The 25146-nt window shown below is 54.4% G+C and overlaps 8 protein-coding genes across 8 annotated transcripts; 5 read left to right on the top strand and 3 right to left on the bottom strand.

Moving 5' to 3' along the window:
• Positions 1–45: 45 nt before the first annotated feature.
• On the top strand, positions 46–2058 carry CAOG_03633 (hypothetical protein). Its single transcript, XM_004363304.2, has 2 exons — positions 46–351; positions 579–2058. The coding sequence occupies exons 1-2, from the start codon at positions 81–83 to the stop codon at positions 2009–2011; spliced, it is 1704 nt and encodes a 567-aa protein (XP_004363361.1). The 5' UTR covers positions 46–80; the 3' UTR covers positions 2012–2058.
• Positions 2059–2096: 38 nt separating this feature from the next.
• CAOG_08730 (hypothetical protein) lies at positions 2097–7360 on the bottom strand. Its single transcript, XM_011272048.1, has 13 exons — positions 6770–7360; positions 6312–6569; positions 5917–6171; positions 5668–5755; positions 5294–5586; positions 5093–5215; positions 4938–5025; positions 4468–4812; positions 3840–4315; positions 3376–3709; positions 2976–3264; positions 2557–2867; positions 2097–2471 (listed from the first exon to the last, which is right to left on the bottom strand). Exons 1-13 carry the CDS (start codon positions 7231–7233, stop codon positions 2433–2435), a joined length of 3363 nt encoding a protein of 1120 aa, XP_011270350.1. The 5' UTR covers positions 7234–7360; the 3' UTR covers positions 2097–2432.
• Positions 7322–11501, bottom strand: CAOG_08729 (hypothetical protein). Its single transcript, XM_011272047.1, has 5 exons — positions 11405–11501; positions 10918–11094; positions 10559–10723; positions 10255–10440; positions 7322–10143 (listed from the first exon to the last, which is right to left on the bottom strand). The coding sequence occupies exons 1-5, from the start codon at positions 11465–11467 to the stop codon at positions 7600–7602; spliced, it is 3135 nt and encodes a 1044-aa protein (XP_011270349.1). The 5' UTR covers positions 11468–11501; the 3' UTR covers positions 7322–7599.
• Positions 11502–11532: 31 nt separating this feature from the next.
• CAOG_03630 (hypothetical protein) lies at positions 11533–12647 on the bottom strand. The gene is made up of 3 exons (XM_004363301.2): positions 12479–12647; positions 12253–12345; positions 11533–12143 (listed from the first exon to the last, which is right to left on the bottom strand). Exons 1-3 carry the CDS (start codon positions 12594–12596, stop codon positions 11581–11583), a joined length of 774 nt encoding a protein of 257 aa, XP_004363358.1. The 5' UTR covers positions 12597–12647; the 3' UTR covers positions 11533–11580.
• Positions 12648–13176: 529 nt separating this feature from the next.
• On the top strand, positions 13177–16175 carry CAOG_03629 (transcription initiation factor TFIID complex 60 kDa subunit). The gene is made up of 7 exons (XM_004363300.2): positions 13177–13303; positions 13413–13499; positions 13627–13828; positions 14054–14403; positions 14496–14591; positions 14680–15066; positions 15600–16175. Exons 1-7 carry the CDS (start codon positions 13190–13192, stop codon positions 15987–15989), a joined length of 1626 nt encoding a protein of 541 aa, XP_004363357.1. The 5' UTR covers positions 13177–13189; the 3' UTR covers positions 15990–16175.
• Positions 16176–17566: 1391 nt separating this feature from the next.
• CAOG_08728 (hypothetical protein) lies at positions 17567–18091 on the top strand (the record flags this gene model as incomplete). Its single annotated transcript, XM_011272046.1, has 1 exon — positions 17567–18091. A coding segment is annotated over one exon (525 nt), but the record flags the coding sequence as incomplete, so codon positions are not given.
• A 29-nt stretch (positions 18092–18120) lies between these two features.
• CAOG_03628 (hypothetical protein) lies at positions 18121–20071 on the top strand. The gene is made up of 2 exons (XM_004363299.2): positions 18121–18158; positions 18263–20071. The coding sequence occupies exon 2, from the start codon at positions 18506–18508 to the stop codon at positions 19631–19633; it is 1128 nt and encodes a 375-aa protein (XP_004363356.1). The 5' UTR covers positions 18121–18158; positions 18263–18505; the 3' UTR covers positions 19634–20071.
• Positions 20072–20231: 160 nt separating this feature from the next.
• Positions 20232–25120, top strand: CAOG_03627 (nardilysin). The gene is made up of 3 exons (XM_004363298.2): positions 20232–20333; positions 20470–20929; positions 21073–25120. The coding sequence occupies exons 1-3, from the start codon at positions 20251–20253 to the stop codon at positions 25018–25020; spliced, it is 4491 nt and encodes a 1496-aa protein (XP_004363355.2). The 5' UTR covers positions 20232–20250; the 3' UTR covers positions 25021–25120.
• Positions 25121–25146: the final 26 nt, after the last annotated feature.

Here is a 25146-nt window from a genome sequence, read left to right as displayed (position 1 = left end):
CTCTTCTTTCTTCGACCTTGCTTGGTGCACCCACAGTCTTTTTTGCATCAACCTGCGGCCGGCCTGTGAGCCAGCCAGTCATGCCGTTCGTCCTCGTGGCTGCAGGCGACAACTTTGCCGGTCAATGCGCCGTGTCTGCCGCCCACGAGCCATACGCGCAGTCTCGCTCCGACACAAAAGTGCCTAGTCACAATGCAAGCGAGGCGCAGCACTGCAGCGAGGCCGAGATCGCCACCGCTCTGCTCGACGGCACCCGCGCGAGAACGGTCGCTCAGTTCCACCTCGCCATGTCGGGCGGCACCGAGATTGCCAAGATTGCATGCGGCGATCGTCACACACTCCTCGTCACAGGTGCGCGGCGAGTGCGAGCTGTTTGACGGGATTGCAGACAGAGTGATTTTGAGGGGAGGGGCTGTTTGCATTGGAGTTTGTATGGAGATGATCGGTTTTGTATTGGAGTTGGATTTCTCACCAAAACCTTGGCTGGCTGGCTACTTGTCGGAAACTCTTTTTTGGGATGACACTGTTGTCGGGAACTCATTTTTGGGATGACGCTGTTGAATTTAATCTCCACGCAGCTTCAGGTGTTTGCATGAGCGTTGGGAGCAATCGAACCGGCCAGCTCGGAATTACTGCTCCGCCGTCGTCGTCGTCGACGAGCACCAACGCCTCTGGTAGTGCGGCGACTGATACAAACTCAAACGTTGCAAACCCGAGTTCAAGCGAAACGGCGACCATTCACATACCAAGACCAATCCCGAATCTGAGCGCCGTCAAAGTAACACAAGTTGCTGCCGGCGCGCACCACTCGGTTGCGTTGAGCGATAACGGCCGCGTCTATACATGGGGATCGAACAAACAAGGCGCCTGCGGAATCGGAAAGCCAGGGAGCATCCAGCGAGCCCCACAACGTGTCAAGGACAAGCTGGAGAATGAGCTGATCGCGGAAATTGCTTGCGGATTTGCCCACACCTGTGTCCGAACGAACGGAGGGGACTTGTACTGCTTTGGCTTCAACCGCCATGGCCAATGTGGTGCAGATCCCTCCAATCTCCCGATTGTCCCGCAGCCCCGGCTTGTGTCGCAGTTGCGGAGACGCGTTGCGTCGATCGCGTGCGGCCGGCACCATTCCTTGGCTATTCTGAACGACGGCAATGTTTACAGCTGGGGAGGAGCCGAGGGAGGGCGGCTTGGAAGCGAGGCCGTGCACGAGCGACACCAGCAAACGCAACGTGAGCTGGCCGCCAATCCGCTCAAGGAACTTGCGACCGAGAACTACGTCCCGCTGTCTTCGTGTCTCCCAGCAGTAATTAAGTCTCTGGCACCAAACAGCGAGCTGATCGGCGGGAAGGGCGCCAGGGTTGTTCGGGCCGCTGGCGGCTGGTATCATTCCCTGTTTTTGACCAATGCTGGCATGGTGTTGGGCACTGGCGATACCAGTGCGGGTCAGCTTGGCATTCGTCCGCTACGAGAGGAGCACTATTATCCAACACCCGTCCGGCTATTCCAAGTCGCGGCTGCGACTTTGGGCCATCCTTCCCAGCTCTGGTTTGCGTTTAACAAGCTGCCTGTCGAGTTGGCAGAGCAACAGCAAAAGGCACAACAAGCTTTGGAAGCGAGTGCAGCAGTGGCGGCTCAGTCAGCAGATTCAAGTGAGGTGCAGGCTGCAGTGTTTGATCTTCCCGAGCCCGTGGCCAGCATCCATGCTGGAGCCTATCACAGCGCACTTGTAACCACCAGTGGCAAAGTTCTCTTGGCTGGGATTGGTGCAGCCACCGGCGCTGCATCTCACGTGGATGTTGCCGCAGACGATGGAGACCTTGTGCTTCCGATCGACAATCCGACCGCCGTGCCAACACCAGTGGTCGAATACCGAACGCACTCCCACGCACCAAACAGCAATCGCACTCATAACAACTGCTCTTGTGATGTCATACAATTACCTGCCGAAGCGCGTGCAACTGCAATTGGATGCGGTGCAGGCCACACAGTGATTGGTATGGTTGTTTGAAACGACGCATTGCGACCGAAAATACACACGATATGTATCACGCCCAATTGTTCGCATGTTTTGGGGTTTTACCAATCAATGAAACTCTGGGATAACAGCGTATTGGGAATTGACTAACACGAGAACGAATTGCATTCCGACAAGGGGGGAAAAAACAACAAACAATGCCACAATCAACGACAGCAGCAAAATTCATCGTTGGGAAAGGCAAGCTTGCTTGTGTCGGGCGCTAGGTTTGAGGGACGGCGCTCTCACCAAAAGAGATCGAGTGGAAATCCACCAATCCGTCCCAAGGGCGGAATGTGAAAAAAAGGGAATTACGAACACACAGAGAGAGACAGCAGCAGTGTGTCAACCAGGTTTGCGCAAATGCTCGTGTTTGATAGAAGAAGGCGCCAATACACAGGCGACAAGAACGCGCTCAATATCCATCATCCGTCTGCGAAAATCCAATCGTGTCCTGTGGTGAAAATGACCAAAAATGTTGAGCATCAAGATCAAACCATCCATGTACAAACACAAGCCAAGCCAGCCACCGTGCGTACCTGCGAAAGCGAAGACATCTGAGACGCTGCGGCCGAGTAGACACTGGATGCAGTGCCTTTGCCCTTCACACGAGGCGACGCGCTGACTTGGGAAGAAACGCTGGCAGCGTATGCACTGTCGCCAGAATATGAGCTTTGCGAGTATCCGGCCTGCGAATAGTAGCTGGGCTGCGAGAATTGCGAGCTGCCCTGCGAGAACATCATGCTGGGCACGGGCATGGTCGACGAGGGCGCCAGTCCCAGGTGCCAGTTTGGCACGGCCTGCATCGGGTCTTGAAAGTGCATGCTGTGCAGTTGGGTCGATGACAAGCCTGAGAAATGAACAGCAAGCATGAGTCCAGGTTCGGCCAAAAAAAAGCAACAAAAAAAAAAGAAAACAAAAAAAAATGGGCAAGGCAAGGCAAGGCGCCATGACTCACCTCCAGACGAAGCAGTCGAGCGTTGTGCGCTAAAGCCAGAATTGTGCCCGCCGTTGCGTCGTGACGAGTTCCGCGGAGCAGGAGGAGCTGGGCCTTGCTGCTGAGCGAATGGATGCGTGCCGTGCAGGTTGATCTGCTCGTCGACGGCGCGACGCAGGCGGCTCGCGGAGAATCGGACACCCTCAGGATTTGGAATGCGCATGCCGCAGTCACGCAGCGCCGTCAGTGAGCCTTCCATGAACAATTTGTGATTCCGGAAGTAAGTGATAACCTCGTTCCACAGCGGGTCCTACCAAAACAGAAAGTAGAACATAGAAAAAAAATAGAGATTATTGAGCATGCATCGAGAAGCTCGGACCCAAATGCATCGCCAAAACCCAATGAGGGCAACACTACTCACCCGCGCAAGACGATGAGCATTGCCAATGACCACGAGCCCATAACGGGCGCGAGTCAGCGCCACGTTCAAGCGACGAGGATCGTTCAAAAAGCCGATGCCGGCGGAACGCACGCAGGACAGAATAATGTAGTCCTTCTCGCGACCTTGGAAGGCATCCACACTGGCGACTTCAATTTGCTGGTAGAGTTGCGATCGAAGGACGCCGTTGGCCGTCATTGTCTGCAAAATAAACGCGCGCTGGCCTTCGTACGGGGTGATGACACCAATCTGGTCTGGTTTGGTGCCAGATTTCAACAGCTGGGTCACGAGCTTTTCGACCGACGAGGCCTCGGCACTGTTGCGTTGTGAGCGCAAAAAAGTACAAAAACAGTGAGTGCTGAATGCAGACAAACCAAACACAAGACTATTATCTTCCGGCGACCAGCATAAAAAAAAAGCAACCAGAGCCAATCACACTCCCTCACCGATTGAGGTACGACGTTCCGGATGCAGACAACTCTTCTTGCCCAAGGTTCGACCAGAAGAACATGGGGTTGTTGGGATCCGGCCAGGTAAATGCGGGAGTCTTTGGAGTACGATCGGCCGCGAGCACGCCGTTCTGCAAGCTGCCTTCGTAGAACGTGTCGGAAGGGAAGGCACTCAAACAAGGATGCATGCGGTACTGAATCTCAAGACGAATAGGACGGTTTTGGCCCATGACCAAACGCTCAAACAGGGACTGCGTAAAGTTGGCCTTGGCCGCTTTCTTGCACATGACGACAGGACCCAGCTGGCAGTGGTCACCAACGAGGACGACTTGCTTGGCGCCCATGACAATCGGAATGATAGCCTCGGGTTCGGTTGCCTGGGTGGCCTCGTCCACCAAGACGGCGCGGAAGCGCATGCGAGCCAGACGCGGATCGCCAGCGCCCACACAAGTCGTGCAAATGACATCGGCGTTCTGAAGTGCAGACGGAGAAACAATCAGAAAGAAGAGGCGTCAATGAGCTGTGAGTGACTGACTGGCCAATCACATCTCCAAGCAGAGAGAGAGCAAAAAAATAAAGAAGGGAGCGAAAAGTGAGTCAAAACAAGCGAAAAAGCGCTGCCAACCTTCAAAAAGTCTCGCTCGGCTGCAAACTTGAGCTGTCGGAAGCGACGCTCGTCCACATCGTCAAGACCATTCTGCTCTTCGCGAAGCTGCATCAGCTTGGCGAGCTCGGGGTGAGCCGCAGAGTTGCGAATCTGGCTGTGCAGGGCAAGGAAGGAGACGCTGGACTCGATCGCCTCACGGCTCTTGGCAGCCAGGCGGACGACCTTGAGTCCCGTTCGATGAATGCGCTCAGTCAGCTGATCGACGGCAATGTTACTGGGTGCACAGACCAGCACCTGTCCAAACTTGGACAGGTGGTAGACCAGCGTTGCCGACGTGACGGTTTTACCAGTGCCGGGTGGACCCTAACACAAAAAAGGCAAGCATTTCAAGACAGTGAGACGGGGAACAAAGTCAAGAACTGACAACAAGAGTGACAACAAGAGAGTCGAGCGCGAAGCAGAAACAAAAATGCTTGAACGCGACAAACCTGAATCAAGCTGAAAGGCTCCCGAAGGACGCGAGTGATGGCCGACATTTGCGACTCATTCAACTTGGGCAGGTTGGGAGCATTCAGACTGTGCCAACAACATGCAGTCAGAAAACACCACAGAACGATTTTTCAGAGGCAATGTGTCTACGTACTTTTCGGGAACAGAAACGCGATGCTCGTCTTTGAGCTCGACCTCCTTGCCAAGAAGCTTGTGGAAAATGTAGGAGCTCACACACTTTTCATCCACGGCGAACGTTTTGAGCGCAGCTTGCATTCTACGGCACAGGAGAATGAGCCAAAAACCAAAAAGCACAAAGCCAAAAGTGCAACGCACACCAACAGTCCAACCTTACCGATCAAACGTGGTCGACTTCCACACAAAGTCAACATGGAAGTTGTGCGTCAGGTGAGTCGGGACGCCGTTACTCGACCACAACTCGAGCGTGATGCCTTCTGTCGTGCTGCCAGGCAGCACGAGCACATGACCCTCGCCGGCCCAGGGGCGTCCAAGCTCGCCGGCATATCGCAGACGAAGTTCATCGCCGTGAACGGTGCGATAGTCGCCGTCTTGGCGAGGAAGAACAAAGTGCGCCGTAATCTTCTTGTTCAACCCGACACCCCACTCGACCACAATGTCGTCGAAAGTCTGGAATGAGGAGTGGCAAGTATTGGGATGAGCACAGGTGTGGGCAAGCAGTCAGACCCGACAGCATCCCTCCAAACTTGCCTGAGATTCCTTTGTCTGCTTGTCATAATCCGCCTCCAGCTTGACCAAGGGACCAAAGATATTCTGGTAGCTGTAGGCATCTTCGTATCTACATTATTCCAGTAGCAGGAGCAGCAGTCGTAGGAGGAACAATGATGACGATCGCTTCCAAATGAGTCATTGCGACGACGACCAGAACAAACGAAAACAGGGGGGAAAAAAGAAAAAAAAAAGAAAAAAAAAAAGGAGAAACGCGGTATTCCGACTGACCTTAATTTCACCTTCTCGGGCTCTTCGTCCAAGCCAGGTTGCGACAAATCCTCCAAGGTCGCTGAAGGGTTGGTCTTCCACAGCTCCTCCAGCTTTTGAACCTCAGACGAATTGAGGTGGCGGGAACGTTGCTTTTCTGCTTCGGTCGGGACAGACACAAGCCATGGGAGGAAGACGCGCTCCTTGATCAGGGGTTCCCATGTCGACAAGTCCCAGTTTGTGTCCTTGCTCAGCACGGCACCAGCGCAGGGTTGACTGAATCAACAACAACAAACAAAACACCAACCCGCCGTCCAATGTTAACATTGACGATAAAACCCCACACACACACACCGATAGGTGCAGATAGGGGGTGAGCATGTCACGGCACATGCTCTGCGTTTGCAGACACTTACCGGCACAACAGCATGACAACGGAATCGGCTTTCGCAGGAATGAATCCCAGCACAAACACATTGCGGCAGCCGCAGTTGTAGCACTCGAGCTTCTCGTCGCCGATCGGGCTGTCCTTGTGCAGCCCAACGTCCTTGTGCTTGGCACGGACCAAATGGTGCACAATGTGGCTCGCAGCGGTGCCATGGGACGCGTTGCAAAACCACTTTCGGCACTTGAGGCAGCAAACGACCGACGCCGGGCTGTGAATACCGCAGTATCTGAAAAAAAAAAAAATGTCAGCAACCATGACCACACGGCACCCAAGTTGAGTTGATCTCGAGTCACATTCAAGAGCATCAGAGCAGTAGAACATTGGGAGTACTTGTTGCAATGCACTCGCCAGCCAACCCAACATCCCATCCTCCATCCCCAACACCCGCCCCCAACACCCAAAGCCCAGCGCGTCGTCTGGACTCACTTGCAGGCATGCTCTGGCAGGTCGTGCATCAACTCATCGTGCGCATCGATCGCTTGCAAGGTCAACGGAGCGCCGAGCGGCTGGCCGTCCTTGCCTTCGCCATTGCCATCGGCCAAGCTCAGCTGCTCGACGCGAGCGCGCAGGGCAGCCTCGCCAGATGCGTCTGCGCCACCAAAGTCATCCGCATCGAAGCCGTCGGCAGGGCTCTCGTAGTGCGTGCGGGTGGGCGCGTAGCCAGCAGAAGCGCCCATGTAGTCTGGCCTCATGCTGCTGCTGCTGCTGCCGCTGCCGCCGCTCGGTCGCACGTCGGGCCATGCGCCGAGGGGATCCGTGAGGCTGTGCTGGTGCAAGTTGGATGCCATGGCGGAGGTTGCGTTGGCGGCGGTCGACGGGCTGAACGAGCTGCCCATGCCGTAGTCGTCGTCCTCGGCCACATAGCCCACATCTCGAAAGTTGAGCGCCATGATGTGAGCAGCGTTGAATTTGGAAACAAAAGAGTGAAACGAATAAAATTACAAGCAAGCAAGCCTGAGCAATGAATGCACGAATTGCATTCGTTAGCAGAGGTGGGTACTCCAACTTGGTGTTTTTCCTTTTGTTTTTGGTTTTTGTTTTTTTTATGTTTTTTTGGTTTTTTTTTTTTTTTTTCGTTTTTCTGTTGAATTTTTTTTTTCATCTTGTTGTACAAGTACAGTACAGCACAGACCCGGAAAACGCAAAAGACAGCGATGCAAACAAACGAAACTCATCTTCATCAACCTCAAACATGGGGATATCAAAACTCAACCGACGCACGAGGTCAAGCTCTTGAGACGGCTGTGCCTCCTCCTCTAGGGCTTGACAACATCAATCAGCTCGTACTTCATCAGCTGCTGAACAATCTCGCCTGCAAGCTTCTTGATGACGGGGGATTTGGTGGTTCCGTCGACGGCCCAGACAATGTCAAGACCCTGCTCCTTGTCAATGAAGGTCTCAGAGATGGCTTTGCTCGAGTTGATCATGTTGCGCAGAATGTGGAAGGCCCGCATCTGCAGGTCAGTCTCTTTGCTGATTGCCAGCTCTTTGAGAATCTCAAAGCCGTTCTTGTCCTCGGCAATGCGCTTGCACACACCAGCATCATCCGACAGCATGGCCAAGCCGCCGGACGCTGCGCGCGACAGACCCACATCCTCCGAGCCGGAAAACAAGACCCAGAGATGGAGCTTTTCGTAGCAGCGGCCAGACTCTTTGATGAACATGTCGGCGACATCGCTGAACATGAGCAGATTGCACAGGCACTCGGTCGCCGCGCGCTGCAAATTGACATTCTCCTCAAACTGCAGCGACTCGATCTGGTGCATGCCCTTTTCCAAGACGATGCGCTGGCGAAGCTCGTCGCCCACGCTGGCCAGGTTGGTCAACGCGAGCAGCGCCTCATAGTTTTGCAAGCCGCTCTCGGACTGGCACAAGCGCAGCAATGGTCGGACCAACTCTGCAGCCTTCTGCCCAGCGAACGCAATGTTCGGGTCCATGGTGATGGCGACCTTGGCGAGAGCTTGGGCAGCAATGTTGACTCCCTTGGGGGTGCCCTTGTTGGCAAGGCCCATCAGCGCCTTGACACCGCCTTGCCGAACAATCAGACCGCGATTGGCAGTGTCCGTGGCAACGGTCAAAAAGACGCGAGCCAGCAGCTCGTTGGCAATCGCGCTTTCGCTTTGGTGCGAAATGCTGACAAGGGCGGGGATGACGCCAACATCCACAAGACGCTTGACACGAGGCGCAATGAACTCGTCGGCGTCTTTCGGGTGCGGGACTGGCACCTTCTCGCCGGCAAACTTTTTGAGCTGGTCCAACTCGGGCATGCGCTCGGGCTTTTCTTGCGAGTTGCTCAGGTTGACCAAGATCGTGGCAATGCCATAACGCACAGCCTTGTCCTCTTCCTTGATGGCCATCGCAAACAAGGCCTTGAGAGCGGCAACATCCTCAATCAACGCTTCCTTGACATCTGCGTCCAGCGTCAGGTAAGCAAGACCCTCCACAGCCCATTTGCGCAGCTCCGAGTCGTAGCGGCTGTCGGTTTGGTGGGCGGGCGCATCTTTGGCCCCAGCAGGGCCCTCGATTGCGCGTAGACTCGCGCCAACGAGGTATCGACGCGCAGCCTTTTCAAGATTGACAGTCGAGCCTTCGGCCAGGATGCGCTGGTTGGGCGCGCCCTCACTGACGGTGCCAACCTTGCACAGACCGACGAGCGCACGCGCACGCACGCGGTCCTTACCGGACTTGTACAGAGCCTTGAGTTGGTCAAATCCGTCGGCAAAGATGGCCTGGCAACGCTTCTTGTCGGACGCGGCCAAGGCAATGACTTCAGCGGACGCAACCATCAAGCCCTCGTGCTGCGTGTCTGCCAGCTCAATCACCTTGTTGAGCATGCCCTCGCATCCGATCAGCCAGTTGCCAACATCGGGGTTGGCCTGGAGAATGGTGGAGATGGTGTACAAGCCCTTGACGTTGTCCTCCTCCTCCTCAGAGTTGACGAGCGGCAGCACAGCCTCCAGACAGACGTTTTTGAACGTGTCTTCTTGCTTGGGGCCCAACACGTCGTGAACGCGCGCCAGCACCAAGGCAACGTGTGTGCGGAGGTTGCTTGGTGGCTGCGGTGGCTCGCTGCTGGCCTTTTTGGCGGCTGCGGCCTTGGCTCGAGCGCGGGATGCCTCGTCCTCATCCTCGTCGTCCATGTCGCCGTCAGCCTTGATGGGTGCCTTGGCAGGGACTTGGAAGAAGACGTCACCGAGAGCACCGTTGGCAAGGACGGCGCTGAGACCTCGCCGTGCCACGAAACGCAAGGCCGCATCCTGCGTGCTGACAACACGCATAATGGCGTTGAAAGCAGCAAACTTGACCTTCGACTCGATTGTTGTGCTTTGAATGGTCTTGATGAGGGCATCGAGTGCGTGGGTCAGCTCGTTGCTGTCGAGAATGTGCTCTGGAAGAGGCGTGGCGACGGGTGTCGCTGATGCGGGAGAAGGTGCAGCTGGCGTCGTCTCTGGGGCAGAGGGATCAATCTCGACAATCTTTGACGGTTCCTCCTTGAGCTGCTGCTCACGACGCTCCTTGTCTTGCGTGGCCTGCAGTTCGCGTGCCTTTTCTTCCTTTTCAATCTCAGTCTCCTTTGCCAAGCTCGTGGAGAGCAGCTGGATTGCATATCGCGATACTTCAACAGACTGGGATCCAACGAGGTAAGTCAGTGTGTCGAGGCCGGCGACCTCCACCACCTTGGCCAGATATGTCTTGTGGTGCGAGATGGAGCACAACGCGCGAATGGCAGCGGTTGCAATGGTATCGTCGGTTGATTGCAAGTACTTGGCCAGTTCTTCGATAGCATGTTGCGCGACCAACTTTGAGAACGTGGCAGTGACGGTATGCACGAAGGAATGAGCAAAAACGGGGAAAAAAAAAAAAAAAAAAAACAAGACCAATTTTTAAGAACAAAAACTGTTCGCATATACCTGTTCGGCTTTACCGGGCTGTTGAGCGAGAATGCCAAGATTGTTCATGGCATGAATCTTCTTGTCGGCCTTGGCATCCGATGTGACAATCTTGAGCATTTCTCGGATGACACCATCGGTCGAGTTCAGGAGATCGGCGCGCTCCGAGTTGAGCTTGCCAAGTCGATGAGCGGCAGCAGCAGCTTCCTGCAGATGATGCGGAGACGACAGTGTGAAAGTGAGCACGACAGCAACCAGGGTGCGCTTGTTGTGAGAGGAAGAGAGGCTGGAGGAAAAATAGCGCAAAAACCACGGAAATCGTTACTTTGTTGGTCGCGTCCAACAGAACAATGGTCCGCATGTCCTTGAACGCGAGATCGATCGCATCGAGCTTCTCGTACGCCTGTCCGCGTCGGTACAGCGCCTTGATATCGTTTTGGATGATGGCGAGAGCGGCGTTGCAGTCGTCCACAACCTTCTTGAACAAGCTCTGCAACCAGCAAGCAGCACCGCACGTCGGTGAGTTTACGCTTCAACAGTGGCTTTGAGACACTGTGTGCCAATCCCTCGTCGGCTCGAATCATGAAAGGACACGGTCGACCACATCAACCCAACAAGAAAAAAAAAAAAAAAGAGCAGTGAAACAGTCACAAAGTCGAGTCAAAACGCAATGCAACAACCAACCTGCTTGACGTAGACGGCGGCGCGATTCTTGAGGTACGTGGCTGCTTCTCGGCTGCCTGGATGGACGAGCGTCAGTGCCTTGGTGTAGTGCTGGAGCGCCTTGGGCAGGTCGTCTGCTGCGTACGCAGTGTTGCCGAGCGCCTTCTCTGCCTCTGCGCCATTCAGGTTGTAGATGTGCTGGCAACACACACACACACAAGAAACCCAAAACCCAAGAAAGAAGAACCGGCATGATGTTAGCAACAACGACAAACACACAGAACGGACACATGAGAGTGCGTCAAAAGGCCGGACAAGCCGGGAAAAAAAAAAAAAAAAAAAAAAAAAAAAAAAAAAAAAAAAGGCGAGGATCCCTATTTTGCATTCTGGATTGTTGTTTCAAAGACGAGCGACGACGGATGATGATGATGATGATGATGCGATGCCAATCCGTGGTTGGAAAAGCAGGAAGATGGGTGTTGGAGTTGGCAACATGATGAACACCTACCACTGCAGGGTCAAAGTCGGTGCTGTCGCTGGATGCTGCGGCAGTGTCCTGAGGCGACGGCATTCTCACGAAACTGAAAAATAGTTGTCAAACAAAATGGACTGGATTTTTTTTTTTTTTTTTTTTTTTTTGTTTTTGTTTTTTTGGTATTAGGATAGAATGAGGAACAAGCAAACTTAATCGGCGTCAGAGTCCGAATCATACGCCGCTAGTGCAAGCAGCTGCTGTTTCGGAGCTGCGGATGCAGAGGCTGAGGTTGCTGTGGCTTTGGGGGTGGATGCTGGTGCCGAGCCGGCGGTGGTCGCTTCAAGGCGAGGCTGCTTGACAGACACGGCAGCATCTCCAGATGCCCCAAGCTCAGTCGCAGGTCGTTTACTTGGTGCAACTGCTGTCAAACTAGTCGCTGGAAATGACGCCATGGGAGATGATGCTTCAGACTTTTTCCGGATGCCCAACGCCCCTTTGCTGGCCGTTGCACCAACCGCCAATCGAGAAGTGATCGATGGTTGTGCTTGCCATGCCTTCAATAGCACATCACCCGTCTTGGCGGGTTCCGCAGAAGCTTCGGCCGTTGTCGTTGGCGCAGGAGCGGCTTCCAGCTGCGCGACGGCTTCCCGAAACTGCTTCACCTGGGCAATCTCGTCCTCCCACCGAGCGTTCTCAATCTCCTCCTGTTTGGTTGCTGAGTTTTGCACAAATTCAAACTCTTCGTCGTCGAGTCCTTGGTAAATTTGGTTTTCTACAGCAGAAGCAGATTGGAAGAGCAAAGTGTTCCAGAAGTGTGAGTCGCCTCCCCTGACCAGCCCTCGCACCGTCGTGCACAATCAACCTTCCCCGTAGACGCTTACTATACTTCATCTTTTCTTCAAATTCAGCAGCCTTGGCAGCGCGATTCGCCTCCAAGCGATCAAACAGCGACTTGCCATCGTCCGGTCCCAAGTCTGTGACAAAACACCACGCCAGTCAATACGCACATCGACAACATCATCATCATCATCCTCATCGTCATCATCATGACAGCGCCGGTTGTCCGTTTTGCTCGGAGGACGACGCTGAATCGCTCGCGGCACAAACCTTTGGCCTTGTCAGCGGCGTCTCTCGACTGCTCCCATTCCTTGGCGCGCTCTTCCCGCTGGCGCTCCTCCTCAACGGTGAAGAAGACTTGCTCGACTCCTCCCTTCCTAAAGTTCATGTCGAGTGCTCTGGCGAGGTTCGGGACAGCGCGAAAGGAGGAGAAGTGCAATGTGAGACTGAGTCATTCCAAATGCGTCTATTGGGACAAGCACACAATGCCAATGGAAGTCCACCACAGCGTTTCTGTCATTGCAAAAGCGTGTACAAATTAGTTTACTCTTATTTTGTCCAGTCGGGGAGGGTGGTGTCGAGGCGGGTAGCTCAGAACAGCCAAATCGACTTCTCGTCGGCTTTCGCGTGTGTGATAGAGGCACTTGCACAATGGCTATGCGCTCGGTACTTGCTGAGTATCACATGCTAGTTAGTTTCAATTCAATGGTGTCGAGTTTGTGTTGCTATCTCGAATTTCGCCATCGGATGCTTGAGCTGGGATGCGCTTCAAACCCCTTTTTGCAAGACGGCACAAAGCTGGACCCGCAACCTCAAAACTGCCATTTGAGAGCTCGCTTTAGTACCATTGAATAGATTATCGCACGCGCAATCCAAAAATCCAAACGCCAGCTCGATAGCTGCCCAAACAACCGATTCAGCCGAGATGAAGCCGCCCCATCTCAATCCAAATCCAGCAAAGCCAGTCTTCGTCTCGTTGCAATGTCTTCCGCACTTGTGCGCGAGGCCATCAAAGCAGTGGTGCCAGAGCTGCCCGATGCCTGCGCCGAGGAGCTTGTCAAGGACACTGAGTTCCGCCTGCGCATGCTTGTTGAGGTTGGTGGATCGACGGCGAGGAGGCGGATGAGAAGAGAGCAGGGCACCGGAGATCTCGCGTTTTTGTATTGCCAATGCTCACGTTCGTTGCACACCAACCCGTCCACAGGAGTCACTCAAGTTCATGTACCACTCAAGACGACACGTACTGACCACGGATGATGTTAACTCGGCGTTGCGCGCCATGGACATGGAGGTGAGACAACTCTCCAGCGCAAATCGCCTCGTATTGTTGCAGTGTCGCTGCTGCGATTGATTCATCGCTCACGGTCTGGCCATGATGATGATTGTCGCCTGTGACTGCTTTTTGATGGAACGCCAAGCCGCTTTATGGGTATGGTGCGTCCGCCCCGCCGCTCGTCAAGCGGAAAAACGCTCCCAACTCTGGGCAGTTTGAGGACGAAGAGGTTGATCTCGCGGCACTGGTGGCTGCCCCTCTCCCAAAGGTCGCACCACCTGTCAGCTATGCAGCGCATTGGCTGGCAATCGAAGGTGTTCAACCTGCCATTCCCCAGAACCCGCCCAGTACGTGTCTTTTTTTTTTTTTTTTTTTTTTTTTTTGGTTTGCTCTTGCGTTTGTTTTTTTGGCCATTCGTCAAAGCTCTGGACACGCCGACGCCTTGTGCACAATCCGGTTGTGCACCATAGTGAAAGCGTTGGTGTCCAGAAGTTCTGGTGCGACAGTTCAGCAAGAAAACTCTAATACCAAACCTTTGGTTCTGCCCTTTTTCTTTTGGCCGTGACACACAGTGTTTGGCGAAAATAGGCCAATGCTCAACCGTACAGACAAGAACCTGACAGTTGTCAACGCCCAAGGAAAACCGACGACCGCGGCTGTTGGCGCCGGGTCGGGTGTTGCGCCTCCGTCGAGCACGACCCCGCTCGTTGCCGGCACATTCCCGGCCGTGCGAAGCCTTCACGAGATCAAGCACCTCGTCGAGCACACATTGTCCAAGGAGTTGCAGATTTATTACGAGCGCCTGGTCGATGCCATCACAGGTGTCAACGACAACGCGCGTCAAGCAGCGCTCATTTCGCTGGCTGCTGATCCAGGTCTCCACCAGCTTGTTCCTTATCTGTCTCAATTTATTGCCGACAAGGTACGACATGGGGCGGGAACTGGGGGCTCGTGTCTTGTGTTTGCGATCGTCCAATGCACTCATTCCAGGCTCCTTTTGGATTCCGAACTTAGATCCTGCAAAATCTGAACAACCTTCCCATGCTAATGAACATCATGTTGATGACTAAGGCTCTTGTGTCCAACCCAGAGCTCCATTTAGAGCCATATGTGAGTAAATCCAATGCCCGAGAACTCGGATGCCAGCCATCAATTACGATGAAACTCACCCTGTTGCTGGTCGGTGCTCAATTTCCAGATTCACCAACTCATGCCAGCAGTACTCACATGCGTGCTTGGCAAGCGTTTATGCCAGCGCCATACCGAAAACCACTGGGCGTTGCGCGTGCTGGCGGCGCAAGTTGTCTCGATTATCTGCCGAAGGTACTCGTCATCGCACAACCAGCTGCAGCCGCGCACAGCCAAAACGCTCCTCAAGGTGTTTTTGGATCCCCACAAGCCGCTCACCTCGCATTTTGGCGCCGTTGTCGGCCTGGAGCACCTTGGCGCGGAAACGATCAGCGCTCTCATTCTGCCCAACTTTGCGAGCTACGTTGCGTTGCTCGCCCTCAAGCGTGATCCAAGCATTCCTGAAAACGTCTTGACTGTTCGTGAAGAAGCCGAGCGCGTTCACGGCGCGTTGCTGGTGAGTGTTGGATATTTTCAGAGAGATTCCATTCGATCCCCTCCCCCTCTTGTTTTTTGTTCCCTCCCTTCCTTTCTTCCCTTTTTTTTTTCAAACCCTTCATGTGAATACGCTGTGGCTGTTCATTCAGTGACGCCAATCACTTTGCGGACACACAGCAACTCGCTGGCCTTTTCTTTGTTTTGCCCAGACCTGGTGCGTCATTTTATTCCTCGGAAACCCTCACAGGATTATTAACGTCTCGGTGGAGGTTGAGAACGAAGGGCGTAAAAAAAATGAATCATTGATTGGTCTCACTGATAGCATGCCGATCGCGTGCAGAAATGTGATGACTGCTAGACTTGCCAAATTCGCCTCTCTCACGTACTTTTTTTTTTTTTTTTTTTGATTTTCGGCACCCCATTTCTTTTTGTGGTGTCTCTGTGTCTATGTGTTCCACGACGTGCGCTTTGTCGTTCCTTGTCGCTCTCTATGGATGCGTTTGACTCACATTGAATTTGCTTGGTGGCGGCTTCGGGACATGCAACAAACAGTCTGCCGTGGGAAACCTCCTCAAGCATCGCGGCGTCTCCTCCACTCCCTCGGGTCTCTTCGACCCGCTGACCGAGCTTGCACCCGACGTGGAGAAGTACTATGCTGTGGTCCACAACTATTTCGGCTCGGCACTGCTTCCGTACTGCCCGCCGCAGCCGCTTGCATCTGGCGCCACGCCTGCTGTTCCTGCAATCGGGATGAAAGATGTGTCGGTGCCAGCGCCCCCTGTCGCGATGGATGACTCTGCTGCAGTCGCGGACCTCCCACAAGAGCCGGCTGCGGCCCCGATCGAGCAGGACGGCATCGGAGCCGGCGATGCGGCGACAGCGGGTGTGGAATTGGCACCCCCGCCCGCCCAATCGGATGCTGCACAGGCGATGCAGCTATGAAAATACTCGCGTTCTTCTTCTTTCATGCGCGTTCTTTCTGTGTGCGTTTTGAACACTGCTACGCTTGCATTTTGCGTTCTGAAATGAATTGCTCAGACCCATCTGCCTGTGGAATTTGGATCGGAATGTTTCGCTCTTTTTTTTTTTTTTTCTAGTTCATTCTGTCGGTTTTCCAATTAATTGTCAATGAATGCAGTCTTTTAATTTCTTTCTGGTTGGATTTTTTTTGGTAGAGTATAGCATCCACACCTTTGGACGTATCGCAACTATGACATGACGTGTGGGTGAATAGGAGAGAGGGTAGGGCGATGTTGCGCGTTTTGCCATTGCTTTCCGCGCTTCATGGCTGGCAGAGTTCGGTGTAGGGATGCGCTCAACCCGCCTCCTTGAAGGTGAAAAGGGGTGAAGAGCACGATGACCAACCTGCTTGGAGGGTTGGCAACAAACAAACAAACAAAAAAACAAACAAAAAAAAAAAAAAAACCGCGCGGGCGTTTTAAATTCCATGACCGCATTGATTTTTCAGGTTTCGGGGACATTCTTTTTCGTAACTGTAATGGGGTTTTTAAATTCGGAAGCCATACAAAAAGTGACACAAAAATAATTGGTTTTTGAACCCGAACAAAAAAAAAATCATACACTATCGATCTTGATCTTCGGGACCGATCGCAGTGTCAATCGGGTGCTGTCCCCGATGAGGCGCGTGCCGCGGCATGAAAAATGCTGCTTCGGGTCTTGTGATTTTGCGACTGCACGTTCTATGCCCCACAGCGCTTGCGCATTCGTGGATGGCGTGCCAGAAGGCAAAGCTAGGAAGAAGAAGAGAGAAAAAAGAAGAAGAAGAAGAAGAAAAAAAGTTAAAGTAAAAGAAAGAGGGCGGGAAGGTTCAGTCTATATTTTTTGCTTTGGTGAGTTGTTGGTTTTCCCCCGCATTCCCGCCGATCGTGAGGGTTGCATTGAGCAACGATCGAGTCATTGAATGCATGACACTATACACAACCCACAGTGGAGGCAGAGGTGAGGAGGGAGGCTCGTGAGAGCAAGCATCGGGTTTGAAATCGGAAAAGGCGATTCTCAGCGATTTGCATCGATTTTGCAGGAGAAAGAGAGAGAAGTGGCAGAACACATTCATTCGCATGCTATGGTCTTGTGGACGGGTTCAGAATGCCCTTGTGTATTTGATATGGCGCTCTCTTGGCTGCACGGAACGGAAAAAAAAGAGAGAAGAAATCGGGAAAAAAAGTTCAAAAAAGGATCGCGGCGTTCTTTCTTTTTTCTTTCCCTTCGTTTTTCTTTGCCTTTTTTTTTTGTCTTTCTTGTTGCACGTTTTAATTCCGTCCACAATGTCCTTCCATCATTCACGTTTTAACAAACAACGACAGTATTATTATGCAGCAAAGTTATCAAGCGTGCGACATTGAGTGTAAAAGAAAAACCAGAAACAAAGCACAAAACACGGGAAAAACCCGTTTCAGTCAGCCGAAAATTTCACAGGCTCGCGCTGGGCTTGTTCTTTGACGAGTGCGAATCCCTCGCGCCTCACATGGGCTGAGCGGGTTTTGCAGCCGTGGAATCTCATGCCAATTTTTCGCCCTGCTCATCTGCAACTTTCTCGTCGACTTCGCGGTCTCGGTACCCTAATTCATGGGAATGCTCGACAGCGTTGCAGTGGCAAAAAAGAAAAAAAAAAAAACCAATCGAAAACGCAAAAAGTTCCGATGCTACGCTTCAAATCCGTTTTTGTTTTGTGTTACCCTTCTGAACCAGAAAAAAAGCATAGATCTAACGTAGCATTTCACACGCAACACAGTGTTTGTGCCTCGTGGGAAAAAACGAAAAAAAAAATCACAATGGGCGGAAAGAAAAGGAGACATTGGGAAAGAACAAAAAGAAAGAAAGGGCTGTGGCGCGCTTCGGTTTTATTCGCGTTTCCGTGCCCTTTCTGCCCACACTCTTTCCCTCTCTACAAAACAAAAAGTGAAAAACCAAAAACAACAGAAATGGCCACTCGAGTTCGGCTGTCGCGTCACCGTCGCGCCCTTCTCGTTTTTTTTTTTTCGGTTCTGGCTCGCGGTATTTTGTGGTTTTGTGGTTTGGCTGGATTTGGGTTTTCTCAGCCCAGTCTTTTTTTTTTTTTTGTTGAAAGTTTTCATTTCAATCCAAGATTGTGTACGCCTCTTATCGCCCCCCCGTCACAACTGTTGCCCTGTTTTTGCTTGTCACTCACACCATCCTCCGTCTGTCTCTCTCCTTGTGTCTGTCTGTCTGTGCAGTCGTGTTTGACAGCACAACCCTAAACGAAGCCTTTGACAAGCTCACAAAGAACGCCGCCATAAGGCCAAAACCCGGTTTTACATTTTCTTCCCCCCTCTCCCCGCAAAGCCTCGACTTGCTTTTTGTCTCGACTCTCGTGACCAACAACTCCGAGTAGCAAAACCAACTCTGCCTGATTCCTTGCGACGCTTCTTCAACAACCCACAACTCCTTCAAACCACCACCACCACACTCATCCAACAATGAAGGTAGAAATGATGGCCGAAGCCGCCTTTGACTTTCCATCCATCTCAACGCCAGACCTGCTCAAGGAAATTAGCATGATTTCCAGCTTGATTGCCACCACACCGACCATCACGACTGACTCGTCCAACCTGGGCTCGCTCCAGTATGCCCGCTCGCCAGCCTTCGTCGAGCTGTCCGCTGTCGACGCCAGCTCGCCGCCGCACTTGCCCGAAAAGTACGACCTGTCCCCGCCGCAATTCTTCCAGCCGCTGCAGCAGTACCAACAGCTCCAGCTGTCGCAACAATCGCTTCTGCTACCGCAGCAACAGCAGCAGCCTTCTCAGCAGGTGCATGCCGCCTCGGTGCGTCGGTACGATGTGGGACTGCCCTTCCCTGCGATGGTCCAGAATCCCTATCAGATGGAGGCTGCGTTGACCCTCGAGGATGCCATTGAGCCGCTGGCGCAGCAACTTCAGGCTACCGAAGTCCCTGCCGACTTTGTGCCAAAGAAGCAGCCGTACCACAAGTACAAGCTCACTCCGGCGATTGAGTTGTCCAACGCTGCTGGAGCCCCCTCCAACTACCTGCTCCCGCACCTCGCGGATCCTGCCACCACTGACTCAAAGCTCCAGGGCTCAATGCCCACGCTGCTCGGCGGCGTGTTCCTGCCCTCGAGCGTCAAGTGCGAATCGGACGACTCGCACAGCTCGGTCGCCGACAGCCGCCGCGACGATGACGACGACGATTGGCATGGCTCCGACTTTCAGGCTGCCAAGCGCAAGCGTCGCGTCCGCCGTGCCAGTGGCTCTGCACCCAGCGCTGCAGCCTTGAGCCGACGACACCCGCACCCGTACGCGCGTCCCGACGCTGACTCGGCGTCGCAGCACGATGCCGATGCAAGTGACGCTGCCACCCTGTCGAGCACCGAGCACGACTCGTCTGACGAAAGCAAGGTGGCCAAGCTCGAGAAGAACCGCCAGTCCGCCCGCGACTGCCGCAAGCGCAAGAAGCAGTACATTGGCAACCTCGAGGCCAAGGTCGAGTTCCTCACCGAGGAGAATGCTCGGCTTGCTCGTCAGCTTGCCGAGTTCCTTGCGACATCGACCAAGCTGGTGCCCTCGATCAACCAGCCAGTGCTGATGTAAAGCGACCCACACAAAAGTTTGCTCAATGGCGACTCCTGTTTCTTCTGTATTCTGCCTGCCTGTCTGTCTGCCTGCCTGCCTGCCTTCTAGCGATTTCCGTGATTCGTATCCTGGTTGTGTCATTTTTTTGCCTGTTCCCTTCAGCCGTCGCCTGTTTTGTTTTTTATGGTGGTGGTGGATTCCCCTGCTGTGGGCCAATGCTTCCCCAAATTTCCTCGGTGCAGGCGCCTTGGAGATTTGGATGTGCGTGGCCTCCCGTGTTGGACTCTTTGCCACCTCCGTCTATTATCGCTTGTCGTACTGTGGGGGCGCTAGCACACCTAGCTCTAGCTTGCCTCCGTGTTCATTCAGACTGTTGTTTCCCGCCATTTTGTTTGTTGCCTATCATTGTAGCGCATCATCCCATTTTTCTTGTAATATACCAATGTTTCCCCTCCCCTCCCCTCCCCCCTCCTAAAATTCAAGTCTCTTCGATTGTTTTCACCATGATTGAGCAAGCCGTTGTGCGCTGGTTCTGATGTTTTTTGCCCCCCATTCCCTTCCCTTCCCTTCCCTTCCCTTCCCTTCCACAAGCTCATTCATTTTTATTATTCAATTTCTTTTATTCTGTCCTGCATATGCAAATGCTGAGGTTGCCAGGTGGACCATTGTCCGTCTCAGCTTGCACGGTCAAGTCTGCCAGCGATCCATACGATTACAGGTAACACGCAACACTTTCCCCCCCTCATCCTTCTCTCTCTCTCTCTCTTCTAAGCTTTGCGTTGTCTGAGCTTCAATCTCACCGCCACCTCCTCCCCCGTCTCCGCCTCCCTTCCCATCAACTCTTTGCCTTGCAGAACGATTCGGCTTCCAAACGGCCTCGTGGCGCTGCTCATCCACGACCCGCACGGAGCTCCTGCCGCCTCTGGTGCTTCACCTACTGCTGCGAATGGTAATGCTGATGCTGCCAGTGGTGCTGGTGCGCCGGGAAGCAGCTCGGCGGTCTCCGCAGATCCAGGCAAGCGCGCCAAGCCAGCAACAACGGCCTCCTCTTCTGATCCCCAGGGCACAGCGATGATGCAAGTCGATGACGATGGCGACGATGATGATGACGAGTTTGAAACAGAGTCGGATGAAGGCCAAAGCGGCTCAAGCAGTGACGACGACGACGACGACGACGACGATCAAGACAGCGAGGACGAGGACGAGGACCAAGACGAACCCGAGGAACGCCAAGAAGACAGTGACGAAGAGTCAGCTGGTCACCATCGCCGACGAAAAACAGGAGACACAGACGCACAGGAAGCAAAGCGACGGGTATGAATGTCAGGCGCGGTGGATGGTTTGACGCATGCGTTTCGAGAAAAGCTCTCACCTTTTCGACCTTTGTCCATGGTTTGATTGTGCGGCAACTCGTCCGTTCTGCTCCCAAAAAACAAAAACAAAAAACAAAAACACAGTCCGCAGCTGCCATGTGCGTCGGCGTTGGCAGCTTTAGCGATCCGCCAGAGGTGCAAGGTCTCGCGCACTTTCTCGAACACATGCTGTTTATGGGCTCGGAGCGGTTTCCAGACGAAAACGCCTTTGACGCCTTCATCCGCAAGAATGGCGGCTCGGACAATGCCAGCACCGAGTGCGAAAACACCATCTTTCAGTTTGATATCGGGCCCGAGCACTTCCACACGGCGCTGGACATTTTCGCCCAGTTTTTCGTGCAGCCGCTCATGAAGGCCGACACGATGGAGCGTGAGCGCAACGCCGTCGACACTGAGTTTGCCATGGCCGAATCAAGCGACAGCTCGCGAAAGCTCCAATTTTTGTGCAGCGCCGGTCGCTCGGGTCACCCCGTCAGCCAGTTTAGCTGGGGCAACGCCAAAAGCCTCCTTGAGATGCCCGTCTCCCAGGGCATTGACGTGCGCGAGCAGCTTGTCGCCTTCCACAAGAAGCACTACCATGCTGGCGTGATGCGGCTGTGCTTGCTCGGACAGGCATCGCTTGACACGATGGAAGGCTGGGTGCGAGAGATTTTTGCTGCCATTCCGCCATCGCCGATGGAGGCCTACGCTCCCTTGGCCGCCGCTCTTCAGCTCCCGCTTCCTGAGAACGGCAATGCAGAGGATGCTCACGCTGCCGGTCTGGGACTGCCTGTGCTCGCGCCGATGCACGCCCACGCGTCGCTGCTCGGCTCCCCACCGCCGTTTGGCGGTCCTTGGGACGCATTCACCCCGGAAACCTTCTGCACCGTGTCCTATGCCGAGCCCATCAAGCAGCTGCATGAGCTCAACCTCACCTGGCTGCTCCCACCGCTTTCTCACGCCTACCGGGCCAAGCCGCTCTATTACATTTCCGAGCTGGTCGGCCACGAAGGCCCTGGTAGCATATATTCCCAGCTGACGCAGCTTGGCTGGGCGTCTGCCTTGTATGCCGGCAACGGTGGTACTGGGTACGAAGCCAACTCGTCCTTTTACACGTTTGATTGCACGGTGGTTCTCACAGACTCTGGCGTCGAGCACATTCCCGAGATTTTGCTCTTCATTTTCCAGTACCTGCAGCTGTTGCGTGACGAAGGGCCTCTGCAGCGACTGTTTGCCGAGCAGCAAGCAATTGCCGCCATGTCCTTCCGGTTTGGCGAGCCCATCGAGCCGATCGACTATGTCGAGATGCTCTCTGGCAACATGCAGTACTTTCCAGAGGAGGACGTGGTGTGCGGGTCAGACCTCTACTTTGACTTTGATCCTGCCGCCATCAACTCCATCCTGGACATGCTCGCACCACAAACTGCTCGCATCTTCATCCTGTCCAATCGTGCGGCGCACTTTGCACAGCTGTTTCACGGTGGCCACGCTGGTGGAGCTCCGGCAGCGGAGGGCGAGACTCGAGTTGACACGCAATTTGAAAGCATTGAGCCGTGGTTTAAGCTGCCCTACACGACCCGCCCGCTCCCTGAAGCTTGGATTGAGCAGTGGTCCAACTGCGGTCGACATCCATCCTTCTTCCTGCCGCCAGCCAACGCATTCATTGCAACAGACTTCAACCTCGTCACTGGCGATGAGAACCAGGTCCAGGTCCGCGCTGCCGACTACATGCAACATCTTCCGTCGCGACTGCTCCCATCGACCCAAGCTGCCGCTCATTTGGCCACTGCACGGGCTGCTCAAGCAGCGACAACCACTGTCGTGCCACCCACGGCTGTGTCCAGTCCAGCTGGCTCGACCAGCAAGAACGAGCCGAGCTGCGTCACCAGCATGGATGTTGACGGACAGTCGCAGCCCGTCGACCAGCCGCGCCCTCCCCTTTACCCCGTGCTTATTTCGCAAACGGCGCTTTGGAATCTGTGGCACCGTCGCGACACGGTCTTTGGCCTCCCCCGCGCCTCCGTTTACATGCACATCACTGGGCCCGGGTTCAACCAGACTGCTCGTCAAGTCGTGCTCACCGACTTGCACGTCACTGTGCTGGACACCATCACCAAGCAATTTAGCTATGCTGCAGATGTGGCAGAAGTGTCGTTCTCGTTGCAGCACGTCCGTCAGGGACTCTTCCTCAAGGTCACTGGTTTCAGCCACAAGCTGCCTGTTCTCTTTGAGCGACTGATCCAATGCATTGCCAATGTCGGCATGAGCATTCGCGACGAAGACTTTGAGCTCGCACGCAACCGCATGCTCCGGAGGTATCAGAACGCCTCCATCAAGCCGGACAAGCTTGCTCGCACGCTCCGACTCGACCTTTTGCAGCAGAGGCGCTTCACCATTGCCGAACGTGTGCTGCATCTTGAAGGCGGTGCTGCCGAGACGGTGCTCATGTCCCGCAATGCTCGCAACGAGCAAGTGGAGGCGGAACACGTTGCTTCGTTCGGTCGACCGGGATTGTCCTCCACGCACGACGACACTGTGGCGGCCGTGACATTGACCGAGCTGCGTGATCATATTACGGCCAGCTTGGCTCGCATTTTCTGCGACGTTCTTGTCCAGGGCAACATGAATTGCAACCAGGCCCTAGCTCTGATGGCCTCCTATCGCGAGGCGCTGCATCCCGTACGAGCCGTCTCCCCTGCGACGCCCTCGAGCAGCACGACAAGCGGCATGGACTGCTCCCAGTCACCAGCGTCTGCCAATCTGGAGCAGACGGCGCATGCAGCTGCAGCTGCAGCTGCCACGATCCCAGCCATCCCTGCTCGAATGACGCCTCGCGACTTCCCTCAAGACTGCACAACAGTGCTCCCGCCGGGCTCTATTTATTTGCGTACGCGTGGCCAAAACCCGAATGACGACAACTCGGTGGTGGAGGTCTACTACCAGTGCGCGAGCTTGCCCTTCCGCGAAGTCACCGTCTCCGTCCTGCTCGAATGCCTGATGGAGGAGCCGTGTTTCGATGTCCTGCGCACAAAAGAGCAGCTCGGCTACGACGTGAGCTGCTGCTGCAGGTACACTGGCGGCATCACAGGGTTTGGGTTTCAGGTGCAAGCCCAGTCGAGCAAGTTTACCGTCGCGCACATTGACTCGCGCGTTGAAACGTTCATCCGCGAGGTTTATCTTCCGCAATTGGAAGGGGCGGTGCGCGGCTGGGACGCCAAGTACAATCCTCGCCCGGTGATCACGTCCGTCGCTCCAGCTCGCGCCGCCAGCAAGGGTGTGAAGCGCATTGCCACCAAGCGTGGCAGCCCCGCCCGAAGCGGCGCGGCAACGACTACTCGCAAACCACTGGCCTCCGCTGTCCGGACGTCGGCTGCCTCGACGCGCAGCCACGTCAAAGTCGGAGCAGGACGCGCGAGCGGCGCAAAAGCGGCAAAGTCTACTTCCAGCAAGGTCGATTCTGCGAAAGCACAACCCACCGAGAGCGACGACGACGACGACGATGACGACGACGACGACAACGACGACGAGGAGGAGGATGACGATGCATCTGACACCGACGCATCCGCCAGCGGCAAGAACGACGGCGCTCCTGCGTCTGCCAAGCACGATGCCGAAATGTGTGCGAACTTTGAGTCCCACCGGGCTGCTCTGATTTCCAACAAGCTACAGCAGGTCATGTCTCTGACGGAAGAGGTGGATCGCAACTGGAACGAGGTGGCAGACCGCGACTACCTGTACGACCGCCTCGAGCGTGAGTCTGCCGAGTTGCAAACCATTACCCCGCACGAAGTCTTGGCATTTGTCAAGCAGTATCTCGTGCCGTCTTCCCAACGACGGAAGTGCACGGTGATGGTTGTTGGCAAGTCCGAATTGACCAACGATGAAGATGGACGGCTTTGCATTGCTGCCATCAACCAGGCCGAGGCCGCCTTGCCCCTCGAGGCACGCGCCCCTGTTGTGACGCACCTCACCGAGCAGAGCATGTTTGCCTTCAAGGAGCTCCAGTCCGTGACACCCGCCGTCAGCAGTCTTCACAGTTTGCTCTTGCCCTGAGTGTGTTCGTGTCGCGTTTTTGCTCTTTCGTTCGCTGATGGAGCTGGATGGTTCTTTTGGCCAGTAGTTTGTACTTTGTGTCGACTGAGATGCATGCCCATTTTGGAAATTCAAGTTCAGTCTTGT

The sequence above is a fragment of the Capsaspora owczarzaki genome (genome assembly GCF_000151315.2).
Source record: "Capsaspora owczarzaki ATCC 30864 unplaced genomic scaffold supercont2.5, whole genome shotgun sequence".
NCBI classification, from domain to species: Eukaryota; class Filasterea; order Ministeriida; family Capsasporidae; genus Capsaspora; species Capsaspora owczarzaki.
Note: the sequence above shows the minus strand (reverse complement) of the source record. Positions and strands in the feature narration are given on the sequence as shown.

Bases quoted from the DNA above. Each gene is read 5' to 3' on its own strand.
- CAOG_03627 (XM_004363298.2), top strand. From the start codon at position 20,251: ATGCAAATGCTGAGGTTGCCAGGTGGACCATTGTCCGTCTCAGCTTGC. The intron at 20,334-20,469 runs GTAACACGCAAC...TTTGCCTTGCAG, and splicing joins AGCGATCCATACGATTACAG to AACGATTCGGCTTCCAAACG. The intron at 20,930-21,072 runs GTATGAATGTCA...ACAAAAACACAG, and splicing joins CACAGGAAGCAAAGCGACGG to TCCGCAGCTGCCATGTGCGT.
- CAOG_08729 (XM_011272047.1), bottom strand. From the start codon at position 11,467: ATGCCGTCGCCTCAGGACACTGCCGCAGCATCCAGCGACAGCACCGAC. The intron at 10,724-10,917 runs GTTGGTTGTTGC...TGCTGGTTGCAG, and splicing joins CCGCCGTCTACGTCAAGCAG to AGCTTGTTCAAGAAGGTTGT. The intron at 10,441-10,558 runs GTAACGATTTCC...CATCATCTGCAG, and splicing joins TGTTGGACGCGACCAACAAA to GAAGCTGCTGCTGCCGCTCA.
- CAOG_08730 (XM_011272048.1), bottom strand. From the start codon at position 7,233: ATGGCGCTCAACTTTCGAGATGTGGGCTATGTGGCCGAGGACGACGAC. The intron at 5,756-5,916 runs GTCAGTCGGAAT...GGAATAATGTAG, and splicing joins CCCGAGAAGGTGAAATTAAG to ATACGAAGATGCCTACAGCT. The intron at 5,216-5,293 runs GTAAGGTTGGAC...CCTGTGCCGTAG, and splicing joins AAGTCGACCACGTTTGATCG to AATGCAAGCTGCGCTCAAAA.
- CAOG_03633 (XM_004363304.2), top strand. From the start codon at position 81: ATGCCGTTCGTCCTCGTGGCTGCAGGCGACAACTTTGCCGGTCAATGC. The intron at 352-578 runs GTGCGCGGCGAG...ATCTCCACGCAG, and splicing joins TCACACACTCCTCGTCACAG to CTTCAGGTGTTTGCATGAGC.
- CAOG_03629 (XM_004363300.2), top strand. From the start codon at position 13,190: ATGTCTTCCGCACTTGTGCGCGAGGCCATCAAAGCAGTGGTGCCAGAG. The intron at 14,404-14,495 runs GTACGACATGGG...TTCCGAACTTAG, and splicing joins CTCAATTTATTGCCGACAAG to ATCCTGCAAAATCTGAACAA. The intron at 14,592-14,679 runs GTGAGTAAATCC...CTCAATTTCCAG, and splicing joins AGCTCCATTTAGAGCCATAT to ATTCACCAACTCATGCCAGC.
- CAOG_03628 (XM_004363299.2), top strand. From the start codon at position 18,506: ATGAAGGTAGAAATGATGGCCGAAGCCGCCTTTGACTTTCCATCCATC.
- CAOG_03630 (XM_004363301.2), bottom strand. From the start codon at position 12,596: ATGAACTTTAGGAAGGGAGGAGTCGAGCAAGTCTTCTTCACCGTTGAG. The intron at 12,346-12,478 runs GTTTGTGCCGCG...GTTTTGTCACAG, and splicing joins CGCCGCTGACAAGGCCAAAG to ACTTGGGACCGGACGATGGC. The intron at 12,144-12,252 runs GTAAGCGTCTAC...CTTCTGCTGTAG, and splicing joins TGAAGAAAAGATGAAGTATA to AAAACCAAATTTACCAAGGA.